The sequence below is a fragment of the Pangasianodon hypophthalmus genome, chromosome 9 (genome assembly GCF_027358585.1).
Source record: "Pangasianodon hypophthalmus isolate fPanHyp1 chromosome 9, fPanHyp1.pri, whole genome shotgun sequence".
In the NCBI taxonomy this organism is placed as follows: Eukaryota; Metazoa; Chordata; class Actinopteri; order Siluriformes; family Pangasiidae; genus Pangasianodon; species Pangasianodon hypophthalmus.
Window position 1 is genome coordinate 8586173 of NC_069718.1, and position 15775 is coordinate 8601947.

Here is a 15775-nt window from a genome sequence, read left to right on the forward strand (position 1 = left end):
TGAAGAAAAAAAAAACATTCCATGCATTTTCATAAAGTAGTAATATTAAAATTCCTATGTTGTATAAAATGCAATACATTTTTCCTTGTAAAGAAAAAAGCTCTTGGCACTATGTTAAATTAAAAAGCATATCAGGCATTTCTTTTTCAGCCAGTGTGAAAAGTATTCAAGCAGAGCATACCATTAATACTGATAAACAATTTTCAATTATTAGAAATTTATGAGTTCTGAGGTATACACAGAACCTCACTAGACAAAACAACATGGTCTTACACTTTACCTATGTGAAAACTTATATATCAAAGGTTGATATAATGATGTTTTCTGTCAGGAGATGTTTATGTTTAGTTTGAATTTATGGAAGGAGTCTTAAGTCTCTGTGCTTTCTAACAGTCACAGGTAAAGCTCTAGCTTTAAGTTTTCAGTACAGTTTGGTAGACTTGTATGAAATTGAGCAAAACCCAACCACAACACCTTCATTTATTCAAATTCATAAAAAGGTTGAGCAAAAGGAAAAACAAAACAAAAAAACTTTCAGTTTAATTTAGGATTTATAAGGAGAAAACTCAAAATTTTAAGGCCAGGCAGATTTTATCAGATGACTCATCCAAGATCTTAAGTTCATTACAATATTAGATGAAGATTAAACTAGAAAAAAAAACCCATTTAATTATTTTAATGTAGAATGACCAGACAGCGTACATAGCACCCACACCCTGTAAACTTGTTTTGTTTTCTTTTTATTGCAGTTGGTGGCCAAAGAATCAATGACTCTCTCAGTATGCAAGTCTAAGAGCTTCACTTAAGGAAAGAGAAGACAAAGATAAATTAAAACCTTACATCATGGACACGCTAAGTAGATTTATACTACAATGATTAATTATATTTTTCATTGTTGACACTGTTTGGATAGTATGCTTTAGACAGGCCACAAACTATCTATAGACAGTCTATCAACTTATTCTCTACAATATGGCAAATTAATGTTGATCATAAAATAGTGTCAACAGAGTCCACAACTGAATGTAAAATTTTGTTCAGCTAAAAATTCGTAACAATCCAGACTCAGAATTGCTTGCTTACAAAGTTCCAGATAAGCAACTAACATGAACAACACTTGGTGGTGGTGACAACACTTTTCTTTTCAATTCTATAAGTTATATAAGACAATTGGTTAAAGTGGTCATGTTTTGTTTCATAATGGTGCTTTATATTACCACCTTTTACTAGCACCATGGACTCTGAACAGATGAAAAACATATATATATCTTTAGTCCTTTCATTTTTAAAGTTCAACTTTGCTTTAAAAACAACCATTGTCATAGGGTCACTAATCAGACCAGTAAATAAAATGAAAACTCTATGAACGTTTGCGAAAGCTCTTCTCCATCTGAGCTAATGTTTGTAGCCCTGTAGCTAGCCTCTGGTCTGATGAGCTATGTTCAGCTAATTCATTTACATACATGCCTGTGATTGGATAAACTGCAACAGAGAACAGAAGCCATGATGGTTCATGTTTAAAAGCTTTGTTGCAGTATTTTTTCAAGTACTCAGTTCAGTCATTTGAAGTATTTTATTGTACCCCTGGTCTATAGGGGGTCTAAACATCAACCACCATAAACTGTTAACATGTTATTTAGAAGTAGTTTATGGACTTGTTCATGACAGTCACCTGACAGTTTCTCCAGTGTCTACACATTGTCTATTCTTAAGTAAAACTTATTCTCTTGTATCAGGGAAAGACTTTAATTAAATGGTGAAATCTGAACCTGAACCATTTCTTCAGTGTGAGCTGATGTATTGTTGACTTGTTTTTGTGCTGTGAAACAATGTGGTAAGCCGAATAAATATAACACTGCATCATGTCTTAGAATTATACATCTATAAAATCTGAAATTGGAAGTTAAAGTTTTAACTAACATTATTTACTGCATTAATTAACATGAACAAATAATAAACTACACCATGTCTAACATTAGCAAAGAAACTAATACATCTATTAATTGATGTTTTTTTTTTTTTTTTTAATAATAAATCAAAAAGTCACTTATTAACCACCTGCATTAACCAATGTTCACTAGTGAAATTCAGAAAATCCAGTTTTAATATTTATACCTGGACAAATTTAAACAAATGTCAATTAATACATATGTTAAGCTACTTTGTAGTATGATTAACATTACTTAGAGTTTATTAAAGGTGAAGTTTAGCATTTGTTAATGTTAATCAAAGCAATAAATAATGTTTATTAAGGGAACGTTAAGCGAATGTAAAGCGTTAGCTAAATGTACAACCCTGATTGTATAAATCACACATAGTATTATCAAATATATGTCTTGTTTAAGCAGTTTTCTATCAGAATTTCATAGTGACTCATTTTAAACATAAATTTGAGAGTTTCCATCTCTGTATTATAAGCTATCTAACCACCACAGTGACATTTTCTTTGCCTCGGGCTGGAAAACTTCCAAAGGATAATGCTGTCAGGAAGTGTACCCACGTTTAACAAAGCTGAGGATCAGGCTTAATTTAAATAAGGAGATCTAGTGTAGTCTGAATGAGCTGCATAGGTAGTGATTGCAATGTGGTTTTCATTTATTAATCAAATCCCCACGATGCACCACAAGCTGAACAGCAGACACAGTAGCATATCAACATTCGGTTCAATGGTAACCCCTGGTGAGACTTAGTTAGAAGTTTTGTATAATTGGGATAGTGCTTGTATGTATGCTTAGAGTTTCTTTTTTCAGGCACTTACAGTCAGGAGCAGAGCAGAGCAAACTGTAGTGGATTTAAAGAATGTGGGAGAAATTTGATGCTGAACGAGTCTGAAATTTTTCAAAATAAACTGCTAAGCTAACCTTTTCATATGATGCCTGCATAAAGATGTACAGTAGCCTCTGAGAGCTGTTGCAAAACACATCTTAGAAATAAAGGTCTCTGAAACCATTACGTCACATTCTGGTGCAAAGTTTTGCATTACATAAGCTGGGCATATACTAGTAATACAATGCTGAGATAGAAATGACTTTTCCAACATTACTAGGTTAACTAGAGATGGAACTGATCCAATAAGCAGGATCAGTGTCAGGCCAATACCAGCAAAAAATGTTGGATCAGTTATCAGAGAAAAAAAAAAAAATCCTGTAAATGGAAAGGACTGGAATTGGGTTTGGAAAAGATTATTATTTTTTTTTGGAATTGTAAATGTTTGCATATAAAGAGATTTTATTTTTTTTCTTAGAATTTATTTTTATTATATTTATATTTTACACTTTATTATATTTGCAATATAAGTGGTTTTATGTAAATCATGTTTTAAGCTATTTGTTTTTTCCTGTATATTTTAAGTGCTTCAGTAAAAAAAAAATCACATGGATATCACATGGATATCGATATCGGCAGAGCTAACTGTGTCAGTATTGGTAAGGAAAGTTGTATTGTGCCATCTCTAATTTTAAGTCAAAATTCACTGATTGAAATCAGTTGCAATAACCTTATAAATTGGAGCCTGGTAATTTAGACAACTAAAATTATTACTTGGTTAGACATTTATGACTTTTTTTGTCTCCTACAAGACACAGTAAACCAAAGCATATTCAATGTTAAAGCATGTAGGTGAATATTAAAGCCATAAAATATCAAAACCACACAGAACTGCAAAATGAGAAACACACCTTATACACGGTGTGGAAATGCATAAGACTTTATAGACATACAATAAAAAGCAGGACGCAGCTGAAACTGACCAGACACGGATGAGAACAGTAATAAATAACAGTAATAAAATTTTCTGAATTATTTGTAGCATTTTGTTGACAAATCAGCTCTAGTGATTTAATAATGGCATATAATAACAGTTGCCGAATGTCAAAGTAATTCGCTTTGGATAAAAGCATCAGCTAAATCAGCAAATGCAAAATTATTCACGACAAGTGTCTCTATCATCCAATAAAGCTCTGCCCAGGTCATTTCCGTTGATCGAATGCCAGACTAATCTCCCAGCATGCATTGCTATTGAGCATCTCTGCCAAGATCATGATGATCTCAAGGTTATTGCTCTCAGCAAGGGTCATATCACCCCTCCTGATGAACAAGTACACCACAACTACATAGAAAACCTCACATTTGTAAAAAAAAAAAAAAAAATGTATCTAACAGAGTCCAAGAAAAAAAAAAAAAATACAAAAATCATACGTGTTTGATTTAGTGCTGTATGTACTTGAAGGTTTTGAACTTTTGAACCCCCTAGCAATGTCATAAGATGTACAACAATGACAAGAACCTTCATGTTTCTTCAAAGCCATGTCCTAAATTTTATGCACAGTGCTGTGCCTTCAGCAAAATGAAATGGACAAAAATAGCAAAAAGTAGCAACGGATGTCCCATTGACCCAGGTCTTTTTTTTATTTTATAATACAAATGAAAATCTTATTTTAAAATGCCCCAAATATATGTTACATATATGTCTTTTATTATTAATATAACAATATGTATGGAAACTGACACATAAATTGTTTTCTATGCTCAGAATCAATTCTGATGGCAGGAGTGTGTGCACAGATGGGAATGTAAATAAAAGATGAAAAGACAGCAAATAAAATCTTTTTGTTCAGGGCAAAATAACTGGAATATTATTTTGTAAAATGATGTTTTATATTCATTAAGGTAACTGAGCCTAGTGCATCATGTAATGAAGTGGGAAAAACATTAGTATTATTCAACTTTTACTAAGTATTTCAAATTGGACTATTTTAAAGCCAACATATTATTAGGCTGGCAAATTAGAAACAATTTGCATAGCTAAAGTTGTATAAAAAGATACTAAGTGTAGGGTTAAGGTAGACTTTTTAACATCTTCATGAAACAAAATCCAACCACTTTACCCTTGTTTGTTCAAATCTATTCAAATCTCTCATGCAATCAGGTTTCAAGTATATGAAAATAAAAGTTAAAAATTCTGGTGGTCTATCCATTCCCAACCATCATACCTTAAACTCCTTCTCGATGTTGGCCAGTTTGGCGAGCTCATTGCTGAGCTCCAGGGCAGTGAGAACAGGGTCTTCACTGGAGAGCGAGAGGTATGCCGGGCTGGCCAGACCACGGTAGGCGTTGATTCTGGACCTGGAGTGGCTGAACGAGTCCTTCCTGTGTTTCTCTGTGCAGTCGGCGCACTTGCAGAAGTAGTCGTGCGGCCGCTCAATGCGCGCACCTTTCATCAGCAGCATGTGCACCACTTCGTACTTGTGGCAGTGGGCGGCTAGGATGATGGGTGTGATGTCAGGTGAGAAGCGAGTCCCGTCTTCGTCGTATGAATAAAAGTCGTCGTCCTGCAGCTCGCGTGGGCTGCGCGTGAGCCTCTCTCCACCAGCGAATGACGGGTGGCCCAGCAGTGCCTCCACAATGCGCACATAGCCCTTTGAAATGGCCAGCAGGAGGGCATCGCCAACACGTGCCAGGTTCTCTCGCCGCAAGAGCAGCTCAGTCACCTCCAGGTGCTCATTGCCCACAGCCAACTGCAGCCCATTTTGGCCCATGTAGTCCACACAGTTCACGTTAAGGGTGGATGACTCTTCCAGCATCTTACGCACTACCGGGATGTTGCCGTACTCGGCTGCATCGAGGAAACGTTCCTCCTCGGCTGTCAGGCTGCTTCCACGTGCGTTAAACATGAATGCTGGACCACGGACTGCCTGCCGACGTCCCTTCTCACGCTGCAGGGTCATCCTCCGTGCTGGAAAAGAGTCCAGAGTTTTCCTGGAAGAAGAAATAAACAGTCGATTTGCACCTTGTAAGGAAAAGGTTGTCCGTCTAAAGAATCTAGCTGTACTAAGATTAAACTTCCAGACCCTCCAAATTCATGTGAGTGGAAACAGTGCTGTATTCCCCTGCCCGCTTTTGTCTAATATGCTAATCCATGTTGACATTGTCCCATCAGGTAGCCACCTCTGAGAAGGAGCAGATGATTGACATTTGGTTTGGACTATTATCTCCCAGGGGAGGTCTGGTGACAGATGAAGTGAACACAGTGAGAGCAGCCATCTTGGGAAAGATCCCTGTGGATAGTGCAAACTCATCCTGGTTTTAATAGCTTTTTAATAAAACACAACAGATGCTACAGGTAGATGCCTCATCCCAGCTCCTTCTGTGCCAATTTTAGGAAACATTTATGAACACAGTCATACAAGAAAGAACAACACAATCTATTTGATGAATCTGCATTTAAAGTATTTTACTATTAGACTTTATCCAATTTAAATGTATACACTTCAGTGTTCTGAGCGTGACATTGTTCATAGGTGAACATTTTAATTAATGAATCTATTAATGATCCTTAAGTTTTTGTTGCACTACTTTCACAGAAAGTGATTCTCTTAAGAAACCTTGAGAGGAACCAGACTCAAAAGAGATCTCAACCTATTCTGGGTAAAACCAGACAGCAGGAATATAAATCTTTACGGTATACACTAAGTTCTACATCTAACTACATTCTATCGATGGATTATCAACTAAATGTAGAAAGACATCCATATATGTACCTCTGATATATCTCAAAATGAGATTGACTCTCAATTACATGTCAACTTTGTGAATTTACACTTAGTATATACAAAGTTAATGATACACTTTGAAAATAACAAGCCATTTATTCTGAACATCTGCATTTCATGTGACTTTCACTTGCCAGTAGACAGTATAAGGAGGCCTATACATATATACTGTCTTACCTTTATTTCATTTTATAATAACAAATATGGACAAAGTACAAAAAAAAAATGTAATTAAAAAAAAAAAAACGTAAGAGAAGGTTTGGGTCTAAATCCTAATTAAAAATAGAAATAGCAAGTCAGCAATATACCTGAGTAAAATAAAGTGTCCATATTTAGTTTAAGTGTGCTCAAATATACAGTATATTAGTAAAAACAAATAATTTTAATTGAAATTGGAAATCAGAACATGTTTTTTCCCTTTCAGCATGCTCTCACATTTTCAAATTCCTATAAAAACTGGGACCGTTAAGGTTAGATGTAGAGTTAGTGATTGTACCATTGATTCCTATGAAATTTAATGAAATCCATCCATATCACAATCGCTCATTCAAATTTGTACAAACTTCTCATAAAATAAATAAGGTTCTTGTTTCTTTCAAGTTACATTAATGTATCAAGAGCAAGTGAGAGAATCCATGAGCATAGACTGATGATTGTGGTATCTATACAAATAGGTAAAGATTTGATTGTATTTTTGATTGTATGTTTGAAAGTTATAAATAAAGTTACAATGTACAGATGTCATTGACCAGTTCCAACTAATAATATACAGAGGGCTCCAAAAGTCTGAGACCGCACTGAAAATCTGGGATTTTTTTTATATTTAAAATTGGAAATAAACCGAAGTTTTTAGTATTTTGAAATATTTAAAACAAAGAATAATTAATATTGAAGATTCTGCACTATTTGTAGGTCCCTTTTAAATGTAAGCAAATTTGTGATAACGATTATGTTAACTGCTTTATACAAAAGGTCAGGTTTTACTCATGCATAATATCTTCTATTGAAGCATATGATCAGACAACACTCCTATGGATTTGATCTAAGATGGATCATAAGGCTTTGTACAAACTTGTGGAGTCCGTGCCAGCTCGAGTGCACACTGTCATTAAAGCAAAAAGGGGGAGATACCAAATACTAAGAAAACTTGAAGAAATTCATGTAAAAATTTCCAAGATTCTACTTTTCACTCAAGGTGTTGTCAATAATATAATTTTTAATGAAAACTGTTGTTTTAAATTAGGAAAAAATTAGGAGCATTTTTCTGGTGGTCTCAGACCTTTGGACCCCACTGTATTCCAGTAATCTCAGTATAATATCAAATATCTCCACTGTACACTCACTCATTTTTTCATACCCCAGTGATGAAAGGATGTTACTGAGTAATAAATGCTAAGTGGAATTACACACTGAGTCTCAAGAGTCCATCAGCTCCCCTTTACAAGAGCCTCAGTGGAGCAGGGAACCGTATTTCTGAGAGCAGAGCTGCACACACTCATTCCAGTTTACGGTCTCTTCACTGCCGAATAGCTAAAGACGAGAGGGTCGTTTAACTTGGAACCAGATGTGAACATCCACAGTGCTTTCCACAGCCAATTTGGACCAATATTAGTCCTAATGTCTGCATATCCAATGGGCCTTTAAGATATGGCCTCAATCTACTCCACAATTTGATTTGTACAGAGAAGCTGATTTCATTTGGGTAGAGAAAATCACCAGCATTTTGCAAATAGTCTCCTGCTTGGCATTGCTGCTTAAATTTTTAAAATACAGTTATAATGAAACATTGTTTCTTTATCCTGTATAAACAGTATATATTACATTTTGAAGCTTTGTGACAATATCTATTGTACCTCTTCTCCACAGGAGGGTTCATTAAAGCTCATATAACAGATATTAGTGCTTTCTTGCACCTAACAGGGTATGCCACTTTCTGCACCTCAGGCAACTTACACTACTGTATTATTCCCCCTTAAATGTTTCTGTTTGGGATATTAACCTTTTACTTGACGTGGATTTGAAGTGCAATTCAATCCTTACTTATTAAGTTAAGTAATTAATTCAGTAATGAATTCAAAAAATGAATACCATGTGTTTATTTATTTATTTACTCCTACCCATTGTGTTGGTTACTTTTGTCTGTACTTACTTAATACATGAAAAAGATTTAAAGTCAAAAGTACATGAAAATTAATTAAAAATACTACTAATAATGATTTATATAACTGAACATATGAATTATATAATTGTAACGACAGTAAAGTTCACTTTGACAAGTAAAATGAATTGAATTAATTAAAATTAAATAACATCATTCAAGAAAACCTATAAAGGTACTCACTACTTACTATACACAAAGCAAAACCATACGAAACCATTAGCGTTGCTAAGTGCTTTATCTTTTTGTGTCATTTTGACTTTTTTGTGAATTGTTTCCTCTTAGACATGTGAAGCCATCCAACCAAACCTACTGCTCATTCTGCGTCACGGGGCAGCAGAACACACTTGGAGGAACGCCTTCTGCATGCACGAGCTCACACACACACACACACACACACACACACACACACACACAATCAAACCCCTGATGTGATAATGGAGACAAAATGGGGGCTGACAGCAACATGTCAAAAATGAATTTGTACAAGTCAGGTATTTGATGAAATCAATAATGAAAATAATCAAGGCACCTCTCAGGCCTCAGCTAGGGGTCTTAACCCCTGTGTACATTCACTTGATTGACTTGAGGTTTAATTCATAATTAAGATGAGTAAAAGACTTTTATTCTCATAAGCAGAAAGTAAAAGCATACATTAATCACAACCAAAGACTGGTGATGCTGTCAGCTTTCTCGATTTTTCTGCCAAGAGTTAGATTTTTAGAAAAGAATTATGAGAATTTAGAAAGTTATTAGAACAAATGGCTTCAAGTCATTATATGAGAGTGGGCATAGTTCTTTATGTTTTTTTTATACCACAGTCCTGCTAAATTCTCCATCCCAAAAAGTGTTGTGTTTTCTATAACAGCAGCTCTGACACTACCAGCTGTAATTCAAATCACATTTTTATATTAGTGCACTTCTTTTGATACGTTATCGTTTCTATAGACAGGGACTTGGATCATGGATGCTTCACATAATCTAAGACTAATAATAAACAGATTTAAAATGTGCTATTATTTGGCAAAGAAAAACATAAAGTCATTGATATGGTAAATCTTTCTGTGAGGAGACAATTATTTCACATTTGAAGAAGGAGTCTCCAGTGTCAGCACTTTGTAACACAAGAAAGGGTTCAGAGAACTTTGAGCTTTCCAGTTTCTTGGTAAAATGACAATCCTGATTTTTTTTGTCTTATTAATTTCAAGAGAGAAAAAGAGAGATTGGTGATAACAAGTAGGTGGTAAAAAGAACAATTTTTTTTCATGGATGGTCCTCAACATTAAATGCAACTATAAACAGATTAAAAAAAATTACAATATAAAAATTTAATTGGTCTCAAATTGCTGTAGTATAAGAGTAATGAAACACTTCAGAACATGAAGGTATAGGAAAATAATCAACTCTGGGGTGATAATGGCACCACACTACCCCTTCAATGATTTTTTTCTTATATAACAGCATACTCCGCTGTATTTGATTCCTTAATTAAATAACAATTTTTTAAAATTCCGTGGCTGATATTGGCTCAAATACATAACAAACAAACAAAAAACCAACAACAAGGTATGTGAATGCTCAGCTTAAAGAATTCTGTAACCTCATCCACCTTTGGGTCCACATTAGTCATTTGAAAGGGATATCTTTGCAGCTATTATGCGTTCTCTCACCATGAAGCAATTGCTGTAAATAAGACTTTTTTCTAGTCAAATTCTACGGCCAATGAAAACACTCTGTCTCAAGCTGTCTTCGACCTGGACAACGCGCTCATACACCAGGAACAGCAGCAACATCTTCCTTTTGTGCTAACGCTCACTGTTATACTGGATAAAACATATAAATAAATAAACATGAGTCTTGGGGGGAAAAAAACTCTTTTTAGCACAGCCTTAAACCATGGTAGTATCTGTGAGAAAACAGGCAAGAGGATTAGAATGAGAGCTTGCTTTAAAAAAAAAAAATACAGACTTCATTATTGTGAAAAATGATTTGATTGCAACTAATCATGCAGCTCATTACTCACTTCAACCTACCATTTGATAACATATAATTAGTCTTACAAGCTGACATAAGTAAGTTTGACTAAATTTTTAATTTTGCTACTTCATATCTAACACAAACACATACAAAAACCCAGATCATGATGTAGGCTTCATTCAAGCAGAAGATAATGCATATTGGTGCAATAATCTATGTCCATATCTGCCTGGGGAGTAGGTACACAATACAGAGAGTAAGTGAGCTGTAGGAATAATGATGTGATGTATTGATGTATTGCAAGGCACCGTGTTCCCATTTCCTAAATATAATTATTTTTTATCATATGCATTCTCACAGAGAAACAATATTACACCCTCACTGAGAAGATGAATTGATGATCAACAGACGAGAACTAGAGATATAAAAGTGTTCCATAGGAGAGTGCCAGCCGAATACCTGATACAGACGAGACAAAATTGCTTCTTGTTTGCCTTTGGTTTGTTTCCAATCCTTATTCATTATTAGATGTCCCATATGTCTAATTTTTCACCAGTATCTTGTTTTGTTGTGGTCTGACAATCTTTAAATCCTGCTGTTGCATAAATTACATGTGTCAATACTTCATTTCTGGACCCCTTGATCTTGTTGCTTGTTTTTCTAGTTTTCCCAGTCCAATATTTAATAATGTAGTTTCTGGTTTCAACGTTTTGATCTGGACTATCTATAATTATTCTGATGTATAATTATTCTGTTGAAAATCCCAGTGAAAGCTCAGCATTTACCTACTATCCAACCAGCCAGAGTTTTTTTCTGTGCCAAAAGTTTTAAATAAAATGACAAGCTCCACAAGCAAAAGATTAACAACTAAAATCTAAAACAAAAAGATGGTTGTTTTGGACACCATAAGAAAGAAATCAAACTTGATGTAATGCAGCCTGTCTGTTAACTAATCTTTTTTATTATTAAGGGGTAATGATCAATAAGTCTTCTATCAGAGAATCTTCTGGATGAGGTTAAAAACAAAGTTAGTAGCCTGGTGCCTCAGCCTGATGCCTAGGCCATACATATATCTAAGCCTGCAGCCCAGCTCTATGTCTGTCCTCCATGACACCTGCTCCATTACTGGCCCTTTAAGATGCTTCCTTTAAGATGTCACAGACCCCCAGATGTCTTATCCACCAAGGGCACACAAGATGTCTGCTTATCCAAAGGCCTTCAAGACCCCTGCTCCACCAATAAAGCCAATTTGTCCATCACAGTTTCCACCACCATGTACACCAAGAACCTGTTTCACCAAGAGTTCCACGACACCTGCTCCAGCAACAGTGCCAGAACACCTGCTCTCTAACGGCCAACAAGACACCTGCCCCGCCATTACACCCCAAGTTATCCTGTTCACCACATTGTCCACCACCATGTCTACCCAAGACACCTGCTCTACCAAAATTACCTAGACACCTGCTCCACCTAGAGTCCCAAAGTTCCTGCATCTCCAAAGACAAAAAAGAGAGTTGCTCCACCAAAAGTCCAAAGAGAACTTCTCCTCTAAGATTTAAAAATATGCCTGCTCTAACAAAGGCCAACTAGATGCCTGTTACTCCAAAGGCCAACAAAATTCTTGCTTCTCCAAAGTCTGAAAGGCTGCCTGATCTGACTAAAGTCCCTAAGACATCTGCTCTGAAAAAGGTTCCCAATACCCCTGTTCCACTATCCCAAAGCCATTTGCTCTGCCAGTGGCCCTAGAGATGCCTGCTCTGCCGACCAACTCACAGTAGCCTGCTCTACTACTGGGCCAAGTGATGCTTGCTCCATCAAACCCTGCTTAACCCCCTACCATGTTGACAATCCCACTGGCTGCTGGATCATTCTGGTGCCTGATCAAGTGTAGATGTGCAAACTTGTGTGGGTAGAGCAATGCACCCTCAGAGGTCAGTCAGTATAAGAATAGTTGCTCATCACATAACTTCAAATATCACTTGTGAGGTTTCTGGTGGTGCTCCCTCCATTGCTCCAGTAACAAGGAGTAACTTACAAAAAAAGCCAAAAAGCATTTGTTATTTTAACCCACAGCCCTGCCACACCTGGAAGTGCAACTAAAATGTTGATGGCTACTTTATGCAGTAAGTAGATACTGATAGATACAGTCTGATCAGTATGTCATTTCATAAGGCATTGCAGTGTCCCATCCACTGCTGTATCTAACACCACGATAGCTTTACATTCACATTTATTCATTTTGGCTGATACTTTCATCCAAAGTGACAAGTGAGGCAGAATCTAACTCAAGAAAATGGCTGTTAGAAGAGCCAAAGTACTATCAATGTTGTAGAATTGAGTTTCCATCAACCAGAAACCATAAAGTGCAGCTTATTAAACACACATACACACACTCTCATATAATTCAAATATTGCATGTTATTCCCATTTGGTTGTATGTTACTGTACATGCACTTATCCATAATCCCTAACCGTAACCTTAACCTCAGTAACCCTAACCCCAACAGTGTCCAAAGGGAAAATCTTTCAGAGAGCCACATCTAAACAAAAGTCATTTTTTTCTTTATTAGGTCAGGTGTTGTGACTCTTTGACAATCAATATCTTCTACTTATAAACCGCAATATCAAAGGGGCAAGAGGCAACATTGGGGAAGTGTGACACTGCATGTAATGCAATGTCTTTACCAATCTTAGAGAAAGAGTGCCTAATAATACACATAACCGTGAACAACATGGTTCATCAATCAGGTAACAGCACAGTAAAACAATGGTTACACTTTATTAGGATAGTCCAGGAAGTCAGAAAACATCTACAGACTGTCATCAACAAGCATATCAACTGATTTTAAACAGTATGTCAACTGTTAATGATTGTTGATGTATAATATATAATCTATTCACAGTCTATAGTATATTAATATGTGTTAATAACATAGATGGTCCAGTTTATAGCTCCAAATTTTAGTTGATCATTTACAGACTATCAAACTGTCCCTGGTCTTATCACTATGTCAAATTCAGTCCATGTGTATTCCCTTGATACATTTTGCAGAATCATTTAAGGGACTGGGTCTTGATGGTCTACAGATGAATTGTAGATTGTCTATAATGAACAATTCAAATAAAGTATTACTGAGAAAATGTAGTAACTGAGGCACACACACTAGGAGTGAGGATGTTGAAGCTTAGACAAATGCTTTGTACTGAAGTAAAGAATGACAGAGAATGATTACAGTGACAAAAGGAGCTTCTTATTGATGCTAATTAGTTGAGTCAATATTAGGTAAAAGTGAACCTAATTTACTCTCCCCTTGGGAATCATGATATTATGTGATCACTTAAAATGTTAAATATTGAAAATCTTTAGAAACAGCAGAGCAAACAATACAAAAAGTCATTTTGTCTCTCTCTACAAAGCAAAGCAGATAACCAGTATTTACTAAAGAAGCATTTAATGTTTTCAATTTTATCTTTAAAAAAGTGCTAGAAAAGTTCTTTGGAGCAATGCCAGAGGAACCATTAAATCAGGATCAGGATCAGAAGCAGTTTATCTTGCCAAGTATTTTACCCATATGAGGAATTTGTCGGTGTGTTACACTCACCAACAGACTACACAAATTATTTTAACTTTGTAAAGGTTTTATATATATATATATATACAGTATGATGGTGTTAATATAGTATATAAACAATGCTGTGACTAACACACACACACACACACACACACACACACACACACACACTGTCTTACTGTATTTGTGAGGACTTTCCATTGACATAATTCATAATTAATGCAGTTTAATAATACAATGCTTACATCTAAATCTAACCCTAACCTTAACCTTAACCTCAGTAACCAAAAGGAAACCTTTCACCTTTTAAAGCAGTTTTTCTTTTTATGGGTCAGTCAGATGTCCCTAAAAGATCAAAACGGACTCTCTCTCTCTCTTTCTCTCTCTCTCTCTCTCTCACATACACACACACACTTTCGTAAAGATCCACAGGATGGCGCTACATTGTCTTTACACACACCCGACATTAATTGTATTATTCAGAATAATTAATTTAACAAGACTGGATACAAAATAGGTATTTGATTTTTTTTCCAGAAAAAGACGAGGAACAACAACAACATTAATAATAATAATAGTAACAATTATTATTATAATTATTATTATTATTATTTTTGTTGTTGTTGTTGTTATTGTTGTTGTTGTTGTTGTTGTTATTATGCACATAAAACTTGCATCTGCATACAGTAACACAATCTTTCACTCCAGATCACTGAGAAAACTGCATGCACACATCATAAATTTCAGATTTCACATTGTAAAAAAGTCAAGTTCTCTCATTAGTTTTTTAACTGTCCATCAATAGCTGTTACGCATTTGTACACTTTTTAATCCTCAGTGAGTAAGTGTGTTAGAGATCTCACATCCTTCACTCAGACTGAAGCGTTGCTCTGACTGTGAGCTACTCACATGTTGTAGCGGTAGTAGTGCGCCGCGTCTCTGGCACTCTTCACGGATTTCAGGTAACGTGCATCCACACCGCCGTTCTCCTCTTTCCAACACTGCTCATCATCATCCGCGGGCACTGATACCCTTTTATGGTATTTGGACAGCCTGCTTTTGGCGGACATACAGGCGAGTGCGGCTTCTCCGCCTGAGAAGCACCGGATGCGCGCGCACCGCCGGTGCCGGAGCTCAGCGCGCGCGCCGAGGTTCAGCTGAAGTGCACTGCAGTGGAGCGGAGCCGCCTGACAGGCTACAAGCAAGTTCATCAGTCACTGTGATACTCCTGCCCCTCCTCCTCCTCCTTCCCATTAATCATCATCATCATCATCCTCACTTACAGTCACCATTACAATAAATTTATAGCGGTATACAATCAGAGCATACATTAAGATTTAGCTAGTGGGGGAGCCTCACTAAGTCTTAATATTCATATCATAGAAATGTGACTACATTTTTAATTTGTTCTTATGTATTTCTATCCCAAGGTCTCAATTCACCTAACAACAGCTGGGTCGCCAGACTGTTGTGATATTGCTTGTTTGTAATTTTCATTATTTTCTGATTCTTTTCTG

General features: G+C 36.0%; 1 protein-coding gene across 1 annotated transcript in view; it reads right to left on the minus strand.

Annotated features, from left to right (window-relative positions):
- The window catches only part of trpc3 (transient receptor potential cation channel, subfamily C, member 3), a 37575-nt gene extending 22139 nt beyond the window's left edge, over positions 1-15436 (minus strand). Inside the window, exons 1-2 of the mRNA XM_026919727.3 lie at positions 15168-15436; positions 4992-5757 (exon numbers count right to left, since the gene is read on the minus strand). Of these exons, the coding sequence (XP_026775528.3) occupies positions 4992-5757; positions 15168-15328 (927 nt within the window). The 5' untranslated portion in view covers positions 15329-15436. The remainder of the gene's footprint in view (positions 1-4991; positions 5758-15167) is intronic.
- Between the last annotated feature and the right edge of the window lie 339 nt (positions 15437-15775).